At 35.7% G+C, this 17,194-nt stretch overlaps 1 protein-coding gene across 5 annotated transcripts in view; it reads right to left on the bottom strand.

The window, feature by feature from the left end:
• alpha-Spec (alpha spectrin) overlaps positions 1-17,194 on the bottom strand; it is a 41,578-nt gene that overhangs the window by 17,310 nt on the left and 7,074 nt on the right. For all 5 annotated transcript variants that reach the window (XM_068772503.1, XM_068772502.1, XM_068772501.1 and 2 more), the window contains exons 4-23: positions 16,854-17,120; positions 16,146-16,334; positions 15,844-16,032; positions 15,115-15,285; positions 14,109-14,276; positions 13,084-13,323; positions 11,913-12,101; positions 11,374-11,482; positions 10,951-11,130; positions 10,330-10,514; positions 9,829-9,981; positions 9,221-9,380; positions 8,477-8,682; positions 7,507-7,734; positions 6,181-6,315; positions 2,789-2,923; positions 2,100-2,225; positions 1,438-1,629; positions 689-878; positions 285-495 (exon numbers count right to left, since the gene is read on the bottom strand). In XM_068772503.1, coding sequence (XP_068628604.1) covers positions 285-495; positions 689-878; positions 1,438-1,629; positions 2,100-2,225; positions 2,789-2,923; positions 6,181-6,315; positions 7,507-7,734; positions 8,477-8,682; positions 9,221-9,380; positions 9,829-9,981; positions 10,330-10,514; positions 10,951-11,130; positions 11,374-11,482; positions 11,913-12,101; positions 13,084-13,323; positions 14,109-14,276; positions 15,115-15,285; positions 15,844-16,032; positions 16,146-16,334; positions 16,854-17,120 — 3,623 coding nt within the window. The remainder of the gene's footprint in view (positions 1-284; positions 496-688; positions 879-1,437; positions 1,630-2,099; positions 2,226-2,788; positions 2,924-6,180; positions 6,316-7,506; positions 7,735-8,476; positions 8,683-9,220; positions 9,381-9,828; positions 9,982-10,329; positions 10,515-10,950; positions 11,131-11,373; positions 11,483-11,912; positions 12,102-13,083; positions 13,324-14,108; positions 14,277-15,114; positions 15,286-15,843; positions 16,033-16,145; positions 16,335-16,853; positions 17,121-17,194) is intronic.

Here is a 17,194-nt window from a genome sequence, read left to right on the forward strand (position 1 = left end):
TTATATGGTGTACAAGTAACATTTTCATCATATCAGCCTAGAAGACCATTGCAAGGTCAAACCCAATGGTCACCACAACCTTAACTATGTTGTCGGTTTACATAGCAGAAAGCCTACTCATCCCGCATCTACTGGATCGTGGTCGAAAGCCTTTCGTCCTCAACCAATTCTCCGCCTACTGCTATTTTATACGAGCAATTCTTAGAGCTACATTGGTGACCTTGGTTCTTCCACGGATCTCCTCGTTTTTATATATGTATAGTAATATTGCATTGGTCACTCACCTCTGCAGATCATAGGAGTCGAGCAGTTTCTCTTTACGTGCGTTGGCACGGGCTTGCAGCTGGTGCCAGGCATCGTTGATCTCTCGTTGCTTGCTGTAGGTGGCATCGGCGGAGTCGCCGTGCGTCGCCATCAGTCGGTTGGCGGTTTCGTCCAGCTGGCGGATCTTATCGCCCAGCGCTGCCAAGTCGCGCTCCAGACCCTCGTGTTTACCTGAAAAGATTTCATATTAAACACCGAACGTATTAAATTTTCATAAAAATGTTTTAATGTAAATTGTTAAGATGCATGTTTTGTGTGGATTAAAAAACAATTATTTAATCAAAGTTGTAATTATAATGGTATCTAGAAGAAAAAACGTATTAATAACCTAATTGCAATTTATTTAACAACAGCTTCAACTTACGTTGCAGGGTCTGTACAGAGCGCAAGTCTTTGCCCAGGTCATCTGAAGCAAGTGCGGCCTCCTTCTCGGCGATCCAATCCTTGGTCTCGTCCACGTCGCGATGGAATCGCTGTACTTCGTGGGCGGATCCCAACTGGGCAGCACGCTCTGCGGTCAATTGTTGCAGCGACGTCCACTTGGAGTTCAATTCCTGATTCATCAAAACGAAAGATTTGATTAGATTTGTTTTTTAGTTCTGTTAATGTTATGTAAAATAGTTTGGAGATGAAGATAGTCTCTTATCCATGTGGGAGAAAAATTGTGTATGTGTTGTTTATAAGGCATTTCTACCCACTAAAAGGGGAGTTTGGTAGTTGTTCTTATCACTTGAGAGGCTCCAGGATTTCTTATAAAACGCACTGGCTGTTTTAACTTTTCGCGGTGTATATCTCACCTAGTATTATCACTACTAAAGGGGCTTTCTACCATTGGGTAGATAGTAAATTCTGTGTGGTATATTGACTTTGACTTCTTTTTTTTTTATGTCTTCCCATAAGAAACCCACAATCATTAAACATGTAATGAATGTATATGCAATTATACTTTCTCAATTAATAGATTCAAATCATATTGATTTTGATATATTTGTATTTTTTTTACACAGAAAATAACTGTTATAAATACCATCTTTTACTCTGGAGTTTTAAGACGTACAGATACCTCGTTCCAATACTTGTATTTTTTAAAAAAAAAAAAGATAATCAACGAACCTGCATCTGAGTCTTGATCTTGAGAGCCGCCTCAGTCTGTCCGACGGTCATGAGTTGAACGGCGATTTCGTTCATCTCGGCCAAGCGCACTTCGTTCGCGCGCAAATCATTCTGGAAGTCATCGAACTTCTTCTGCATCACCTCCACCTGCTCCAAGTCTTCGCCCACGTCCTGCACCTGGGCGTGCATCTCCTGAACGCACACAAAAACGGAACATGTTAGCGTAAAAACAACTTTAAGTACATATTGATTAAAAAATAAATCAAATTAAAATAGGGACAACAGTGAGTATAAAAATATTTTAACTTAATTAGCATAATTGCAGAAAGCTATTTATTAATTGCAACAAAGAAACTAAATATGCAAAGTGATAATACATTACATAAAATTAAGTGTTAATATATATGATTTTACATAATATAAGTTGAAATCAATACAATTCTTTCAACAAGATGTTACAAATAAATTGATAGTCGCATACTAGAAAATATGATCAAGCTGGTTGTCGGTGAGATAAGACTACATGGCCAGAATTCATGCTGCTATAATTAAATCACGATTCTCTTGCCAATGTTACAAGAAGCTATATAACAATGGAGGTGATAATTTATGAGGAAGACATTGCAGGTGAACAAAACATATTTCCTCCGCTAGTTTGTTACCTTGTCCTTGATCCATGTCGCGAGTTCGGCGGCTTCACGCACCAGCACATATGCCTTTACAGTCTCGTTTAGCTTGTTCTGCCTCTCGCGAGCGAGTCCCAGCAGGTTGTCGTATTGGCCCTCGATCTACCACACAGATATATCATTAAGAAATGGAAAATTATCCAAAAAAAAAATTAAAATAAGATAAAGATTTAATTTTTTTTTACTAAACAATGTAAGTCTAAGCAATATTTGCTATAAACAGGAATATAGTGGAACGATTTATGGAAAATTATATGAAACGTTTCGGAAATCTATACAAATTTTTCGGACAACCAAAAATTGTTTTATTTTTCTAACCACTACTTTGGTTCTTGTATCTGTAATGATTAGCTTAAAATTTAGTATAAATAGCCAATTGAAGCTATTATAAATATGAATTGGTTGTTACATACAGTAAACTAAAAATGGCCAGCGACAAAAAAAATCATGTAAAATGATTTTTAAACATTTATTAAATGAATCTATTAGGGCTGTAATTTATATATATATTAATAGATTATAGTTGAAAATTAAAAAAAATGAAAAGACGTCCATGTTAATAATAACTTACTAAAAATAATTAATTTATTCTTATCACTACCTAGTAATCAATTTAAAAAATTATGTAAAAATTAAATTAGGTGTGATATATTTTTGCAGTTTACCTGGTTCTGGCGGGCGGCTATTGAACTGGAGTCCGCGAGATTCTGCTGCGATGACGAGAGACCGGCGTCGATCTTCTTCACGTACGCAGCGGGCACGAAGCCTTGACGGTCGTTCACCTCCACCTTCCACCAGTCCTGTGGCAGAACAAACCAAAAATTAAATACTAATTATTTTATAACATTATTATGGAGCTGGAGACCGTATCACATGCGAGACATAAAAGAAAAATCACAGTTACCTATGCGATATTATATAGGCTAGATGTTTTTATTGTTCTCTGTAAAAGACTGACCAAAATTATGATGTTCTAATACTACATATTATAAATAATTAACAATCATCGGATATTTTTGACCCCTGTTTTTGGGGGACTCTCTCTTGGACTTCCCCTTTATTGAGGAACACAGGTATATTATTCTTAACAAAAAAAAAATTTCCATCATGTTATTTGCATTCTAATATTTTTCCTTATCAACATCATTTATTCATCCATCTTTCATTCTTCACAAATTAATTAGTTCTTTTAATTTTTTCTTAATCCTTTCATTCGTCATTTCACTTTCGTCGCTCTTCCACCAGAATACTACATACAGTTTTAGATTTTATTGTTTTACTTTATCTTTGTTTTCTTTATTCATACATTTACATTCCTTCGGAGATCAGATACAAAGAGAGAGACAACGTAAAATAGTTTCGATTTAACTTAACAAAATTTATTAAAGCCGCTTCCATAATTTCCTATGAAACTTTACTGCAGACAAATATGCGCGCGATTTTCATATCTGTGATAAATAAACATAGTTTGTAGCAGTGAAATAAACGACTTACTTATATCCTCGAACACAAATCATGCTAATATACTGTTTACATACAAAGCATAATCGTGACGGAATTTGTATAAATAGGCGTAGATCATGGTTTTTTAACATTAACATTACAGAAAAAATATAAGGAAATTGGCAATATAAAGGTTATATTTACAGAAAATATATAAAATTTATAATATCGTTGATAATATAAACAATTCAACTTTAATAATGAGACTAAAATAATTTTTCAATATAATAATTTCAGTTTGATCATCACATGACGGCTTTCGAGACTATGTAGCAGGAATAGCCAACCTGCCGCTCTTTGAAGGGTTATTTGTTGTTGCTCTTGATAAATGTATCAGAAGTTCACTTTTCATATTTTTTTTTGTTCTTACATATACAAAAATATAATATATCGGGAAATTTAAACACTGGTGAGTATTAAACACATCTGAAATAATTACTGTAAAGTGACTAAAGATATTAATAAATTCACCAAATTTCAAAAAATTATAAGGAGATAAAAATGTACTAAGTTTTTAATATTTAGATCCAATATATATATATATATATATATATATATATATATATATTGAATTAGTGCTTTTGTTTATATGATAGAAAGAAACATAATTTGTGTTATCTTTTGCACATTTTTGCATAATTTTTAAACACTTATTTAATTACAGCTCGGATTGTCAAGGAGCTTGACCACCTCTGGTATGTAATCTGCTCTTACTGAACTAGATAATACTTTTTGGCTTGACTGGTAGATATATAAATAAATAAATAATTCGGTATGACTTGTAATCTTAGCAATAGCCTATTTAAATAAATATCTGTTATAAATCTTGAACCACTAAAATTGACCTATTACTACTAAATATATCGCGACTTCATAATCAAGTTCTAATCTATAATAATTAAAAAATGTAGTAAACAAATATTTTATTAAATACGCGATAAACAATCAGACAATTATGAAAAATTAAATAAAGTAAATTAAGACGTATGCGCAATATTTTTAAGCCCATTACGATATAACGACACTCACAAGCGATAAAACACGTTTATCTTCCTTCTTGTCGTACAGGAAAACATTCTCTACGAACACAGCAAACAACCAGCTGAGCACTATCATATTTCACTAATTACACATGAATCAATTTTGTGTGGCAGATAATTTTCAACGTTTGCTAAATTATATGCGCATAGCGAGCGCCCGCGGCGGAGGCACTGAAAATGAACCGATGTATTCAAGTTACGTAAATATAAGCGGTTCGAAGCGGAGATGTGACGAATCTCAAATGGTACTCGGTGTAAGATTTATGTTTGAACGAAATTTGATTATTTGTATAATTCAGGCAAGTTGTTCCACTGAAAAAATGTTATACTCCTTGTTTATTTTCGAAGACTATAATCTTTGACCAGTGTGTGTTACCAAAGATGACATAGGGATCCGGGATGGTGTCACTTACGACACCTGAAGAAAGCTCAAGTTCATCCAGTGAGCTATGCTCTAATCAGTAATAAGATGATCCACAGAAGAGCCAAGATCACCGACGTAGCTCGAAGAATTGCTCGTCTGAAGTGGCAGTGGGCAGAGTCTTCGCTCGTGCAACTGATGGCCGTAGGGGGTCGAAACGTTCTCGAATGGCGATCAGGAGCCGGTAGACGCGGCGTAGGCAACCCCTCCAGTAGGTGGACCGACGACATTGTTGTGGTAAAAGCAACGCCGGATCCGTCACCGTGGCGATATTTTAGAAAAGCTTATGCCTTGTAGTAAGCGTCTATCAGCTTAATAGTAGTCCAGATGGACTCCCAGAGATCCGCGGAAAACTCAAATCGAGTCTACTTTGGCGTAATAAAAAAATGGGTGTTCACAGTTCGTAAGTGAATGTCTTTGAAAATTTGCTCGACTTCAACTATCAATGTGAGTAAAAATTATTTTAAGAGGCTTATTAAATGTTATTTGTCCATCAAATTTTTGGGTGAGTTTTGGAAATATGGTGGAAATGTATTGGCAGAGGGTTCACCGGATCCAGCTAAATTTTAAAAAGGAAAAATATTTGAAAACCAGTGCTCAAAAATATGCTGATCTCATAATGTGTTTCTAAATCATGTATAGGCAGACAGTGGTATTATGTAATTAACATTATTCATAAACCAAACCCGTAACCAGGGACTTCAAATCAAGGTAAAATTACAATAATAATACCAGTACCAGGCTTCAGTGATCATCATATAAATTTGTTAGTTTGCATTCTGTTATTATAACACTTGTTGCGTTCATTAAGAATTGACCTTAATATACGAAATACAATGCAATGCTGTGGTGAAACTTGATATAAAATGCTTCCGATGCGGTATAGTCGATTGTAGGTCAAATTTTGATTCGTAAATAAAGACTGTTCAAGACTATAAAGCGAGTTTTTTGATAAAACATCACTGACCGATAATCTTAACACTATTTTTTTTTTAAATTCAATAGTATTGCTTGATAGGGGTCAAATATAAATATAATTCCTCGCTTACTATCTGACATACACTATAACATTTTTTGATATTAATGCAAATACCTTGTTATTAGAGTTGAGCAGTGTGAGGACGTCGCCACGCTTCATGGAGACCTCGCGCGGTGACTTCTCAGCGTAGTCGTAGAGGGCGACTACACACTCCTTGCCTGACACGTCCACCACCGGCGACTCCTGTTGCTGTACCGCACACATACAAATATTTTGGTTAAATACATACACCAACATATTGTCTTATCGGTTTCTCATGAATATTTATTACAATATTAGTTTTAGTGTGCCCAATTGTTTATATGTATATATATATATATAAACAATTATAATCATCCTATACATATATATATATATATATATATATATATATATGATGATTGATTACAGATGTAAATATTCAAAAGAGTAGATCTTCGTTTAGCACATGCGCATTGCAAGACATAGGCTTCCTCCTGAGATATCTATGGAGCAATATACTATAGTCACAACAATTTGGGGTTGGCAATTGCAGTGTTGTATTATGGTACATGGAGGATGCTGTCCATACTCTAGAAACTTGATTGTGAGCAGTTGTACAAAGTATGAATTACATAAGACTGCATCCCGGAAATCAAACCTGTGACCTACGATCCCAAGTCTCAGTCCTCTCTTAGTCCTCTACCGCTGAGCTACAACTGCTCACTGGGTTACCATTGTGTACTACACTAACGCTATACTTGTGAATATATAACTATGTTACATTATATATTTCTGTTAGAATGCGACAAGTGAATAACATCTGGCAGTACAAAATTTGCATTAAGAGATACAAACATATGTATATGAATAATAATATGAATTTTGAAAAGCGGTGTTTCATACCATTTCATATTAACATATTTTTTAAACCATTAATTTTTGGATATGGTGTTTTATACATTGACAACAAATGAGCTGTACATTCACCCATTTAAATCTTTTACATCTATAACCAATTACCCTGTCTATATATTCTAAACCAGGATTTTTAATTAGATATATAAGTTTTCATAACATTTATAAACAAGTAGAATTATACAATGAGTATGCTTCTGTCAGGAATAGGACGATATTGAGATTGTTACAAAAGCTCATTGCAGCTTTATGTTACTAACTTACATATATTATTGTAAATCAATTTAAAAACATTATTTTCTATTTCATATGTTAAATGTGAAGAAAACCTATATACTGATTTAAATAACACTTATAACATATTTGTATTTATCTCTTTGACATATAAGTAGCTCTTACTACCTTAATAAGTTCACTAACTGCTCGCTCTTGAAACATCAAATCAGAATAGACACTATGGAGTTCATCATGTCAATAATGTAATATTAATTTACTATAACATACCCGACAAGAATCCGCCTGCTCGCGCAAGGCCTTGATAGTGTTCCCGAAGGCTTCAAGATCAGATAGCAACGCCTCATGCTTCTTTAGCAGTGCCTCCGAAGAGTCTTCATCCTTGCCGTAATCCTGAGTGTTGGCCATTGGCTCCTTCTCGCGCATCCAGGACTCTGCCTCGTTAGCGTCCGCGAAATACTGCTGCGCTTGCAGCGAGTCCTCTAGGTCTTGTTTACGCTGTTAAATTAAAATGTTAGCTTCTTTATGGTGTCTAAAATTCTAACAATAATTGCTTGTTAGGAAGATGTATACAGTGAAAGCAGCTAATGCATTTTTAGGTCATAGCTAAGTAGTAGTTCTTGAGTATATTTTTCCCATTATGAAAAGATGGTAAAAACTTCTTTATAGCCAATAACCGCAAGTAAGGTCTTAAAAGAGTAAAGGTCATCAACAGACATTGCACTCCATTGCAGGAAACGTCAATCGATAGTATGTGCAACAGCATGAAAAAATGACAAAAAGGTAGTCAGTCTTGTCTTCAACAATGATTAAAACTATGACAGTTGAGCTCAAAATAAGAACCTGATTATCCTTGATTGCTTGCATAGAATCCTTCAGAATTACTTCAGTCATAGTTGAAGGAGTTCAGAAAATATAAAAAAATCTTATAGGTGTCAGCAATGTAGAAAGTAAAAGGGCTAGAGGACAATCATCTACTCATTGGACTGATGCAGTTACAGAAACTCCGGAAACAGAAAAGCCTAGAGAAAACTGTCGAGACTAACATGACTAGCCTCCACCCATAGTCATGAGCTAGTAGAGATAGTCTTCAACACCATCGGCAACAGAAATATGTCGTGTGTAGGTCAAATCGACCGATGGTGGAAGGCGGTCACGATCCTTAGCAATGAGTACGACGTGCAGAGGTAGCAGTGAGTTTAGTCAAGAATAAAGTATTTAAATGTAGAGAATGCTGCACCTGCAAGGCTTTCTCCTGCAACTGGGTCCACTGCGCGTGGAGCTGTTGAAGACGAGCGGCGATGTCGTCGGCAGCGAAGTGCCCAGCTGCGCGCAGGGCTGCGCCTGCCGCTCGCACCGCTTCCACTCGCGCCTCGTGCTGTGCCATCTCGCCCATCACCGCTTGGTGTTTTTTCATTAGGTTCTGGACTCCGATCAAATCGCGTCCTAAAACAATCACAAGTGGTTAATATAATTATTTTAAATCATCTATCAAATGCAGATATTTTATTAGTGGTAAAATATTAATTCAAATAAACTATGGATTGTTAATTCAATTTATACAAGTGGAGCTTTTTTATAGAGAGAATCTTGAATAATTAAATAATTGATTGAAAAAGAGTTGGTGACAGAGCCAAGTAAGAATAAAAAATATAAATCTTCAAGTAATAAACTTTAGTGAGGTTATAATGAATATATTTCGGAGTTGCTGCAATTTTCCTGTAAGATTGAATAAACATAATGTTTTATAATAATAAGCAGCTAATGCCTCATTGACATAACATTATAAATTCTAGTAACAAGATCTAGTTTCTGAGAATATTACTTTACAATTTTCTATAGACTAATGGATTTTGGCCTAATTTTATACATACAATTTTATCCAAAAGAAATCTGGATTATAAACTTACATTTCAAAAACTTAAAATAAGTATGTAACTATATATGTAATAAACATTATCAAAAGTTCTAAAAAAGTTATTACCTCTGTTGGTGGAGGCAATAATCGGCTCTTTCTCACGTATCCAGGCGGCCTCATCATCGAGGTCGCGGAACAGCTGCTGGGCTTGCAAGGAGTCCAGGAGGCGACGTTTGCGAATTGCCATCGGTTTGTCAAGGGCAGCATATCGCGCAACAAGGGCATCCTGGTACATGATTAGTTATGCCTTTAGTGAAAATCAAGATTTTTAGTTTTTAGTCAGTCTCAATTTACTTTTAATGTTTTCAGTCATGGTTACTGATCAGTGTCATCTATGTTGTATAATTTCCACAAAATGACATACTGAAAACCAACTGATGACATACTATGGAGTCATCAAGTAAATACATAGGTATCACTAAACATCCAGTATTCAATTTACATAAATATTTTATATTTATTCGTTCTAAATACCTTATTAATAAAACCAATTTAAATTAGAAATCTTTTTTATGTAATTTTTTTACAGAAACAGAAGCAGGAGCTATTTTTGTAGATTAATAATAGTCACCCTTTGTATACTTTATATACACATATGTATTGTTGCTAGTCATATTAAACGTAATATAAAAATGAACATCTTTCCAATATGAAAGCAAAGTACTTCAACTCACCCGCTTGGCCTTGATGTTGTCCGCGTCAAAGTGTCCACGCTCGATGAACTGCTCGGCCTGCGCCCGCAGGGCTTCGATACGCTCGGCGTGCGAGCTCACGTCCGCCTCTAGCAGAGCGTGCTTCTTTTGCAGGTTCTGAACGCTGGTCAGGTCCTAGACGTAAAATTATATATTTGTAGTATTTTAATTTAAAAAAGATATAACTATAAGATATAACTTTTATGGAGTAATTAAAGAATGTTTTTAGTTTTTTAGTATTCTTTATAGGTGGTTCTTAGATACCTGACTCAAATTCTGTACTGGTTAGTAGAATTGACTGACAGTGAATGCTATAAGCGTTATCTTCTCTTTATAATTGGTCTTTTTTATGACTATTTTATTTAAGACATATACATAGATAAATAGTTTAAAATAGTTTTATTATGCTTTTAGTTAATTATTTATAATTTTATATGTATTTTATAGTTGAAAGCAATAAATATAAAAAATTCTGAGTTATACCTTGCCATAGTCTTCACTGAGAAGTTGTCCTTCAACTTCAGAGAGCCAGAGCTCGATGTCCTCGCTAGCGCGGTTGAACTGCTGCTGGGCGGCCGCCTCCTGCAGTTTGCTGCCCTTCAATTCCGACGCCTGCACCAGCCGTTCCCACATCCCAGCCAATTCACCAAGACGAGATTCGATTTGAGCTAAACAAAAAATTTTTTTTATAAAATATTAGTACAGGGTATTACGTCTACCAATATCGACTTAAAACATTATACGGCGTATTGTGGTTGTTAAAAATTCTAAAAATCTATGTAATTAGAAACTATTAAAATTTTATAAAACATTTTTATTCATTATCTAAAAGTTATATTTATTGCACATATTAGTTTAACAATGACTATTTTATTATCAATATATACACAAACATTTCTATTTAGCGTTTAAATTAGACATAATTGTTTACTGTAAAATTAATTGCATATGTAATTTATGCTAATTCAATAATTTTTGACATAACCATGTTCACATCTCATAGGGACATTTTTAAATTCAGTCTAGACAAACTAATTCTACTATAGTTAAATTGAGTATACTTTTGTAGTTGTGCTTGTGTGTGTGTGTGTGCGCGCAACTCACGTTTGGCGAAGTGTTCCTGCTCAAGCAAACGCGCTCCCGCGGCTGTGATCTCATCGACGCGTGGCTTATTGGCTTGCAGCTCCTGCTCGAAGTTCTGGTGCTTCTGCACCTTGCCGTTTAGGTTGGTGGGGTCCAGGTACGAGTCGTCAGTCGCGAACTTCAGCTTCTCGTTGATCCATCCTGCATTATATATTTTAGAATTACATATTGAACTGGCATCAATATATAAAGATTGAGGTATGCAGCTAATCAAACTTACACAGTAAAAAAAATAGTTTCAATTACTTAAAACTATATTTTTTACCGTTTTTGTGTGTTGCAATTTGCATTTCAGAATCATAGATTAAAAAAAACCTAACGACGTTTATAATAAACACGCTGTGTTTTTGTGAGTGATAGTTGGTGTGATCACTGGTAACTCACCTTTGCTTTCATCACAGTCGCGCTCGAACTGCTGGTACTTATAGGCGTCTTCAAGCAGTGCACGACGCTGGTTGGACTTCTCCAGCAATGCGGCGCGGCGTTCCAACAACTGCATCAATTCATGATTTTATTGTATGGCAACAAACACTAGCAAACAATATTAATAACAAAAAAAAAAAAAAAACATTTAGTTTGAAATGGATGGTTAACACTACTAATTTTTTATGCCATGATGATAATTATAATGATAGTTCTCTTCCCTTCAAAAATAATTTAAATAGGATTTGTTTATCATTTCCAATATTTCATTATGTTTTAATATATAAACATTACTAGGTAATAAGCTTTCTGTCGCACAGTGTATGATTTATAACTAAGTAGAACAGGTTGAAATGTTGATGTTTATCGAGAACCCAACATGTTATCTATAATTATAGACCACAACAATCACTAAACAACAGTTACTCTCTGTAGTGTGCCTTACAATATTCTTATTATATGTTAAATATTTCTACCATTAAAAGTTCTATGATGCTAACCATTTCTCTCCTTTGCGCAACATCATCAGCTGCATAATGCTGCCCATCTATAAGTTTGGAAGCGAACTCGTCTAGTGCTTTGATCTTTTCTTCTTGAGCAGCAAGTGACTTCTCAAAGTCTTCATGTTTCTTCAACAAAGCCTCCACGGAGTCGAGAGAGTCGCCAACGTCTTCATTTGCGAGGAAAGCCTGAAATTAATGCACCTATTAGTAACAATTTATGTCCGTATTTTTTTACTTTTATGTACCATGCCCTAAAATTCATTAAAAAAAGGGTTGAATTTATGTCAAGTCTTCTTTCGAATTGCCTACCTCAACATTCAAATCGCCTGCTGTAGGGCATAAGCCCCACATTAGGAAACACTGGTTTATATAGAACCAAGCATAACATAACATTTTGGAAATGTTTTCTCTTTCACTGTTGGAATCCAGACCTCATTTGTGAGAGATAGTGTGAGCTAAAATCCGCCATGCAATCTGATTGTGCTCTAGTGGGTGTCACCTATCGTTCGGATTTTCGGTCCAGACAATGCCTGTTTTTCATAATTATATATTACATCAGTATATCACTAGTGATGCTATATAACCTGAACAAAGTACTGAAACCTTCAGGTTACCACTCTAAATTTTATTTGAAATTAGCTATGCCCGCGACTTCGTCCATATGAAATTCAAAAAATTATATTGGAAGAACTTTTGTAAAACAAAAGTAGCCTAAGTTACTCCTTGTTACATCAGCCTGCTAGTATAAGTCCCGTCAAAATTGGTACAGCCAAAGATTAGCCGGAACAGACAGACAGATATATAATTTTGGTTCATGTACTATATATATTCACATATAGTAAAAAAGCACAGACTCCAATTTTATTTATTTGTGTAGTAAACAATAGAGACAGGTTCATTGTATGTGTATTCAATTGAGATGGAAGGAATTTTCTTTAGTCAATAATCTTATGTGGAATCCCCAAACTCAAAATGTGATATTTAAGTTGAGTAAACCAGATTTCATAGAGGTGGACATTAGAACTTTATATTGTGATTTTCAAATTCGTTTTTAAATCATAACATCATTTAGAATGCCATTTAATAATTTAATATACATAAAGTATCCCCGACATACAATCAATGCCACAGTTTATTAATGCTGTATTACACATATGCAGTACTATACCTCCTGCTTGTGCATCCAGGCGTCAGCCTGCTCAGTGTCGCGATAGAATAGCTGCAGGTCCATGCACTGCAGGTAGAGAACGCGGCGCTGCTCCCACAGCGTGCGCAGAGCGTCCGCATCACGTCGCAGTGAATCGAGCGCAGCCTGCACTTCTGCAGCTGCTCGGTGTCCGCCCGCCGCCAGCGCGCTGCCGTGAGCGCAGCACGACGCTATCACATCCTCGCGGGCCTCCATCTCGCCCTAGCCGATACACACCGGTATTAGACTAACTATCCAATATTATATATATTAAAATCAATACTATTGCTATACTCTTAATATTACCCCCCTTTATATTGATCACAGCACAATTTAATGCCCAGTAAATTAACAGTTTGAGGTGGCAAGGCACCCAGCGCAAACTCTGCTTGAGCAAACACTCAAGACTGTCATTTAAAAAGTGTAATAATTTTTATTTTAAAACTGTTTTTTTTTTGTTAATTTATATATTTTTAAAGGCAGTACTAATGTTCAATCAACAAGTGAATGGGACAGACTGAATATTAATACTTGCATAATAGTTTTAACACTCTTCTTGATAGTTATCAAAAATCAACCTGAATGTGAAATGCTCTTAAATTTAATTTTGAGCATTTTTATTTATTTCATGTCTAAAACTGTACTTATTATTTTACTTTAAAACCAATTAAATCAATGTAATAAACTCGAGGTAAGAGAAGTAGAAATCTACATTTGGCATTTAGAGATTTGAAATTCTACCATAAGCATGTACATTTAAACATGAATGATAACATTCTCCAAATTATGGACAAAATCAAATGCTGATTCAATTCCAATTACCGGATTAATTTGGTATTTTTGGTATGCAAACTGTCTTGCTATCTCCCAACATCTCTATTAATAAAACATTATTTTTTATTAATCTATGTATGTGTACACAAATTGTTATGATATCACAACTTGAGATGGAAAACATATTTTGCCATTAAGAAAAGATTATACTTTGTAAAATTAAAACTATAAACCTTGTGCTCCTGGTGACGTTCCAGCAGGGCTTCCGCGCCGGGCACGTCTTTGGCGAGGTCGTCGGCAGCGATGAGGGCGCGCATGTCTGACACCCACGATACCAGGTCGCGATAGTCCGCCAGGAACCGGTGCAGTGCGTACGATGACTCCAGCTCTGAGCGGCGCTCCTACGTCATACATATATTGAGATTAAAACATTGTCTTAATTTGTTGAAAGTCATATGAACTAACTTTTCGATCTCTACATACTATTTTATCGGTCGCACCGGGCGGTACTTGCCTTGGGGCGGCATTTTTTATATTTACTTTTAGTTGTAAAAAGCAACTTTTTCATTTCAAATTTATTTTCTTTCTTGAATAATAAATGATTATTATAAGTTTAATATTTGATTTATATAAATTATGATTAACTTTATGATTTCAAATATTATTCCTCGGTGTATATAAATGCATTTTAGTGTAAATTTTGGATTCTAATTCAAGAACAAGATAATAATTTTATTTTATTGTATTCATTAAAATTGGTTGAATTCGTAAAAGGATCTTTACGACTTTGTTCGGCAATTTTTCCTAACTAAAATTTTTTGATGTCAGTTTATAAATGACATTTCTTGTGAAAAGTTTATATGATTACTTTGAAGTGATATATCAATATTTTTTTAAATCAAAAACTACTATTTGATTGACATATAATAGAAAGGGAGGCAAACTGGAGATCGCCCCGGGCGGCAAAAGTTCTAGGTACGCCACTGATTCCATGTAATATGCATTAACTCTCTGGTATCTAAGATACAAGCTAGGCCATGTTTAGGTTCTTGATAAAACTAGATTTAATTGCAGTAAAGTAAAAAGTTTTGAATGCTGTATGAAATATTTATATTTTTATTTATATCTTTGAAAGTGTTTAATGATACCATTACATACACAGCAATTATTAACATGTAACATATATTTGTGAACAATCGTTGTTGAATCTTAAGGCAATAACATTGTTGTTTAGGGTACCTTGGCTTTCTGCACGAGCTTCTGCCAGGCATGCGTGATCTCGTCGCGCTTGGCGTGTATAGCGGGGGCGTGGTCCGCGTGGATGGCAGCCAGGCGAGCCGCCTCGCCGTCCAGCGTCGACACTTTGTCTTCCAGAGCCGCCAGGTCACGCTCGACTCCTTCATGCTTGCGCTAATTACATCAAAATTGAATTTTAATTCTTGCTTTATTATCATGTAAATTTAAAATACTGAGGTACTGTCATATTATGTGGCAACAAAGTGTACTAAGGTTAATACTATAAATGTTAATACTAGGTTTTCATTATCATCATATCAGCCAATTGACGTCCATTGCAAGGCATAAGTATCCCACAAACATGGCCACGATGACCGGTCTTTCGCTGCTCGCATCCAGCTACTTTCAGCAACTTTGACTATGTTGTCGGTCCATCTAGTGTGGGATTGCCCACGCTGGGTCTGCCGGCTCCGACTCGAGAACCAAACAGTCGTCGGATTTCAGAATAATTTTTTTTTTATTAATAACTCAACAAAAATATTACGGGAGTTTTTACACTTCAACAAAAATTTTTTTGGAGCAAATAATATTTGTTACAATTTTTAGTTACAATTATTTTACAAAAATTAAATCAGTTTTAATTTGTTCAATTGTAATTTGTATTCTCTAATTAACATCTATCCCACATTTACATTGCTTATTTTAATAAAACCACAAATAGCCTCCTTTTACCTGCAGAGTCTGAACTGTAGCTAAGTCTCGTCCATAGTCATCTGAGCCGAGCACCACGTCCTTCTCGGAGATCCATGCGATGGTCTCGTCAGCATCGCGGTTGAAGCGCTGAATCTCGTGCGCGCCAAACAGACGCTCCTGGCGCATGAGCGCCATCTGGCGGAGACGTTGCCACGCTTCGTTCAGCTCCTATAACAGATAAAAATGTTAAACATATGAAATATTAACATTTTATTGAAATAAATGACACCTTTAGGAAAATTTTATTCATACTAAGCATCAAGTTAATTTGTCTAACTCACATCTTTCCTCTTGACAATAGTCTCTCTCTCGGGGTGACCCTCCAGGACCAGGCGTTCAGCGAGTTGGTTGACCTCGGTAACACGGTACTCTTGGGCGGCCATGTCCTTTTGGAACTCGTCGAATTTACGCTGCAGCACCTCCACGTGCTCCAGGTCCGAACCGAACTCGTCCGCGCCCACGAACGTCTCCTGGAAATTGAGAGAGATTAATGCCACACTCTCCAGTAGGATGTGAGCCATTTGCAAGCAATTCACAAATGAGGCCAATTTGTTGGTGACAAAAAAATGTTTGTTTTTAATGTGGCAATAAATCTTCTGCTTTATCTTAATAAAATAACAAGTATTCTTAACACAAATCAACTATCTGATGTAACTAAAACTAGTATATTATACTAAAGATGATGTGCTATGGCTGAGTTGAAGTTAACGGTGAGGATAATAAAGCTGGGAAAAAAACTCAAATAATGAGATTGTCTCACAAGCCTTGGGTCTGCAAAGTCTCATATATCTCTCTATAAGACTCAGTAACACTGTATTGCCTTGAGTTAAATCAATTAACAACAGAAGTATTCCTACTTAACATATCAATACTTACTGTTATAAGAATGTATATCTTATTTAATATTAGTCAATAAGCAAGTATAATTTGATAAAGAAATAATCTAAAACATTAAAAATCTAAACAAAATAAAGGTGAAAATTACATACCTTATCATGGATCCAGAACATGACTTCATCGCAATGCCGAAGGAACTGCACCAACACTAGAGCCTGCTGCAGTTTCATGCCCTTTTCAGCGAGGCGGGACAGTAACAGCTCCCACAGGCGGTGCAGCTCGTCAAGTCTACGCCGGATGGTCTCGGAAGCGAAATGGCCGCCGGCAATCATCTCGCTGCCCGTGTTGTCCAGGACCACAATGGCATTGGAGTGCGCGGCCACTTCCGCTTCGAACGCCTGGTGCTTCTGGATTTTAGCCTTTGAAACAGAAATAAAATCATGATTAAAGCAAACATAAATGTCACACGACAGCCCTTTGAAAAAACTTTAAA

The sequence above is a fragment of the Battus philenor genome, unplaced genomic scaffold (genome assembly GCF_028537555.1).
Source record: "Battus philenor isolate CCGP_79_NKW_IND1 unplaced genomic scaffold, ilBatPhil1.0.hap1 SCAF_5, whole genome shotgun sequence".
NCBI classification, from domain to species: domain Eukaryota; kingdom Metazoa; phylum Arthropoda; class Insecta; order Lepidoptera; family Papilionidae; genus Battus; species Battus philenor.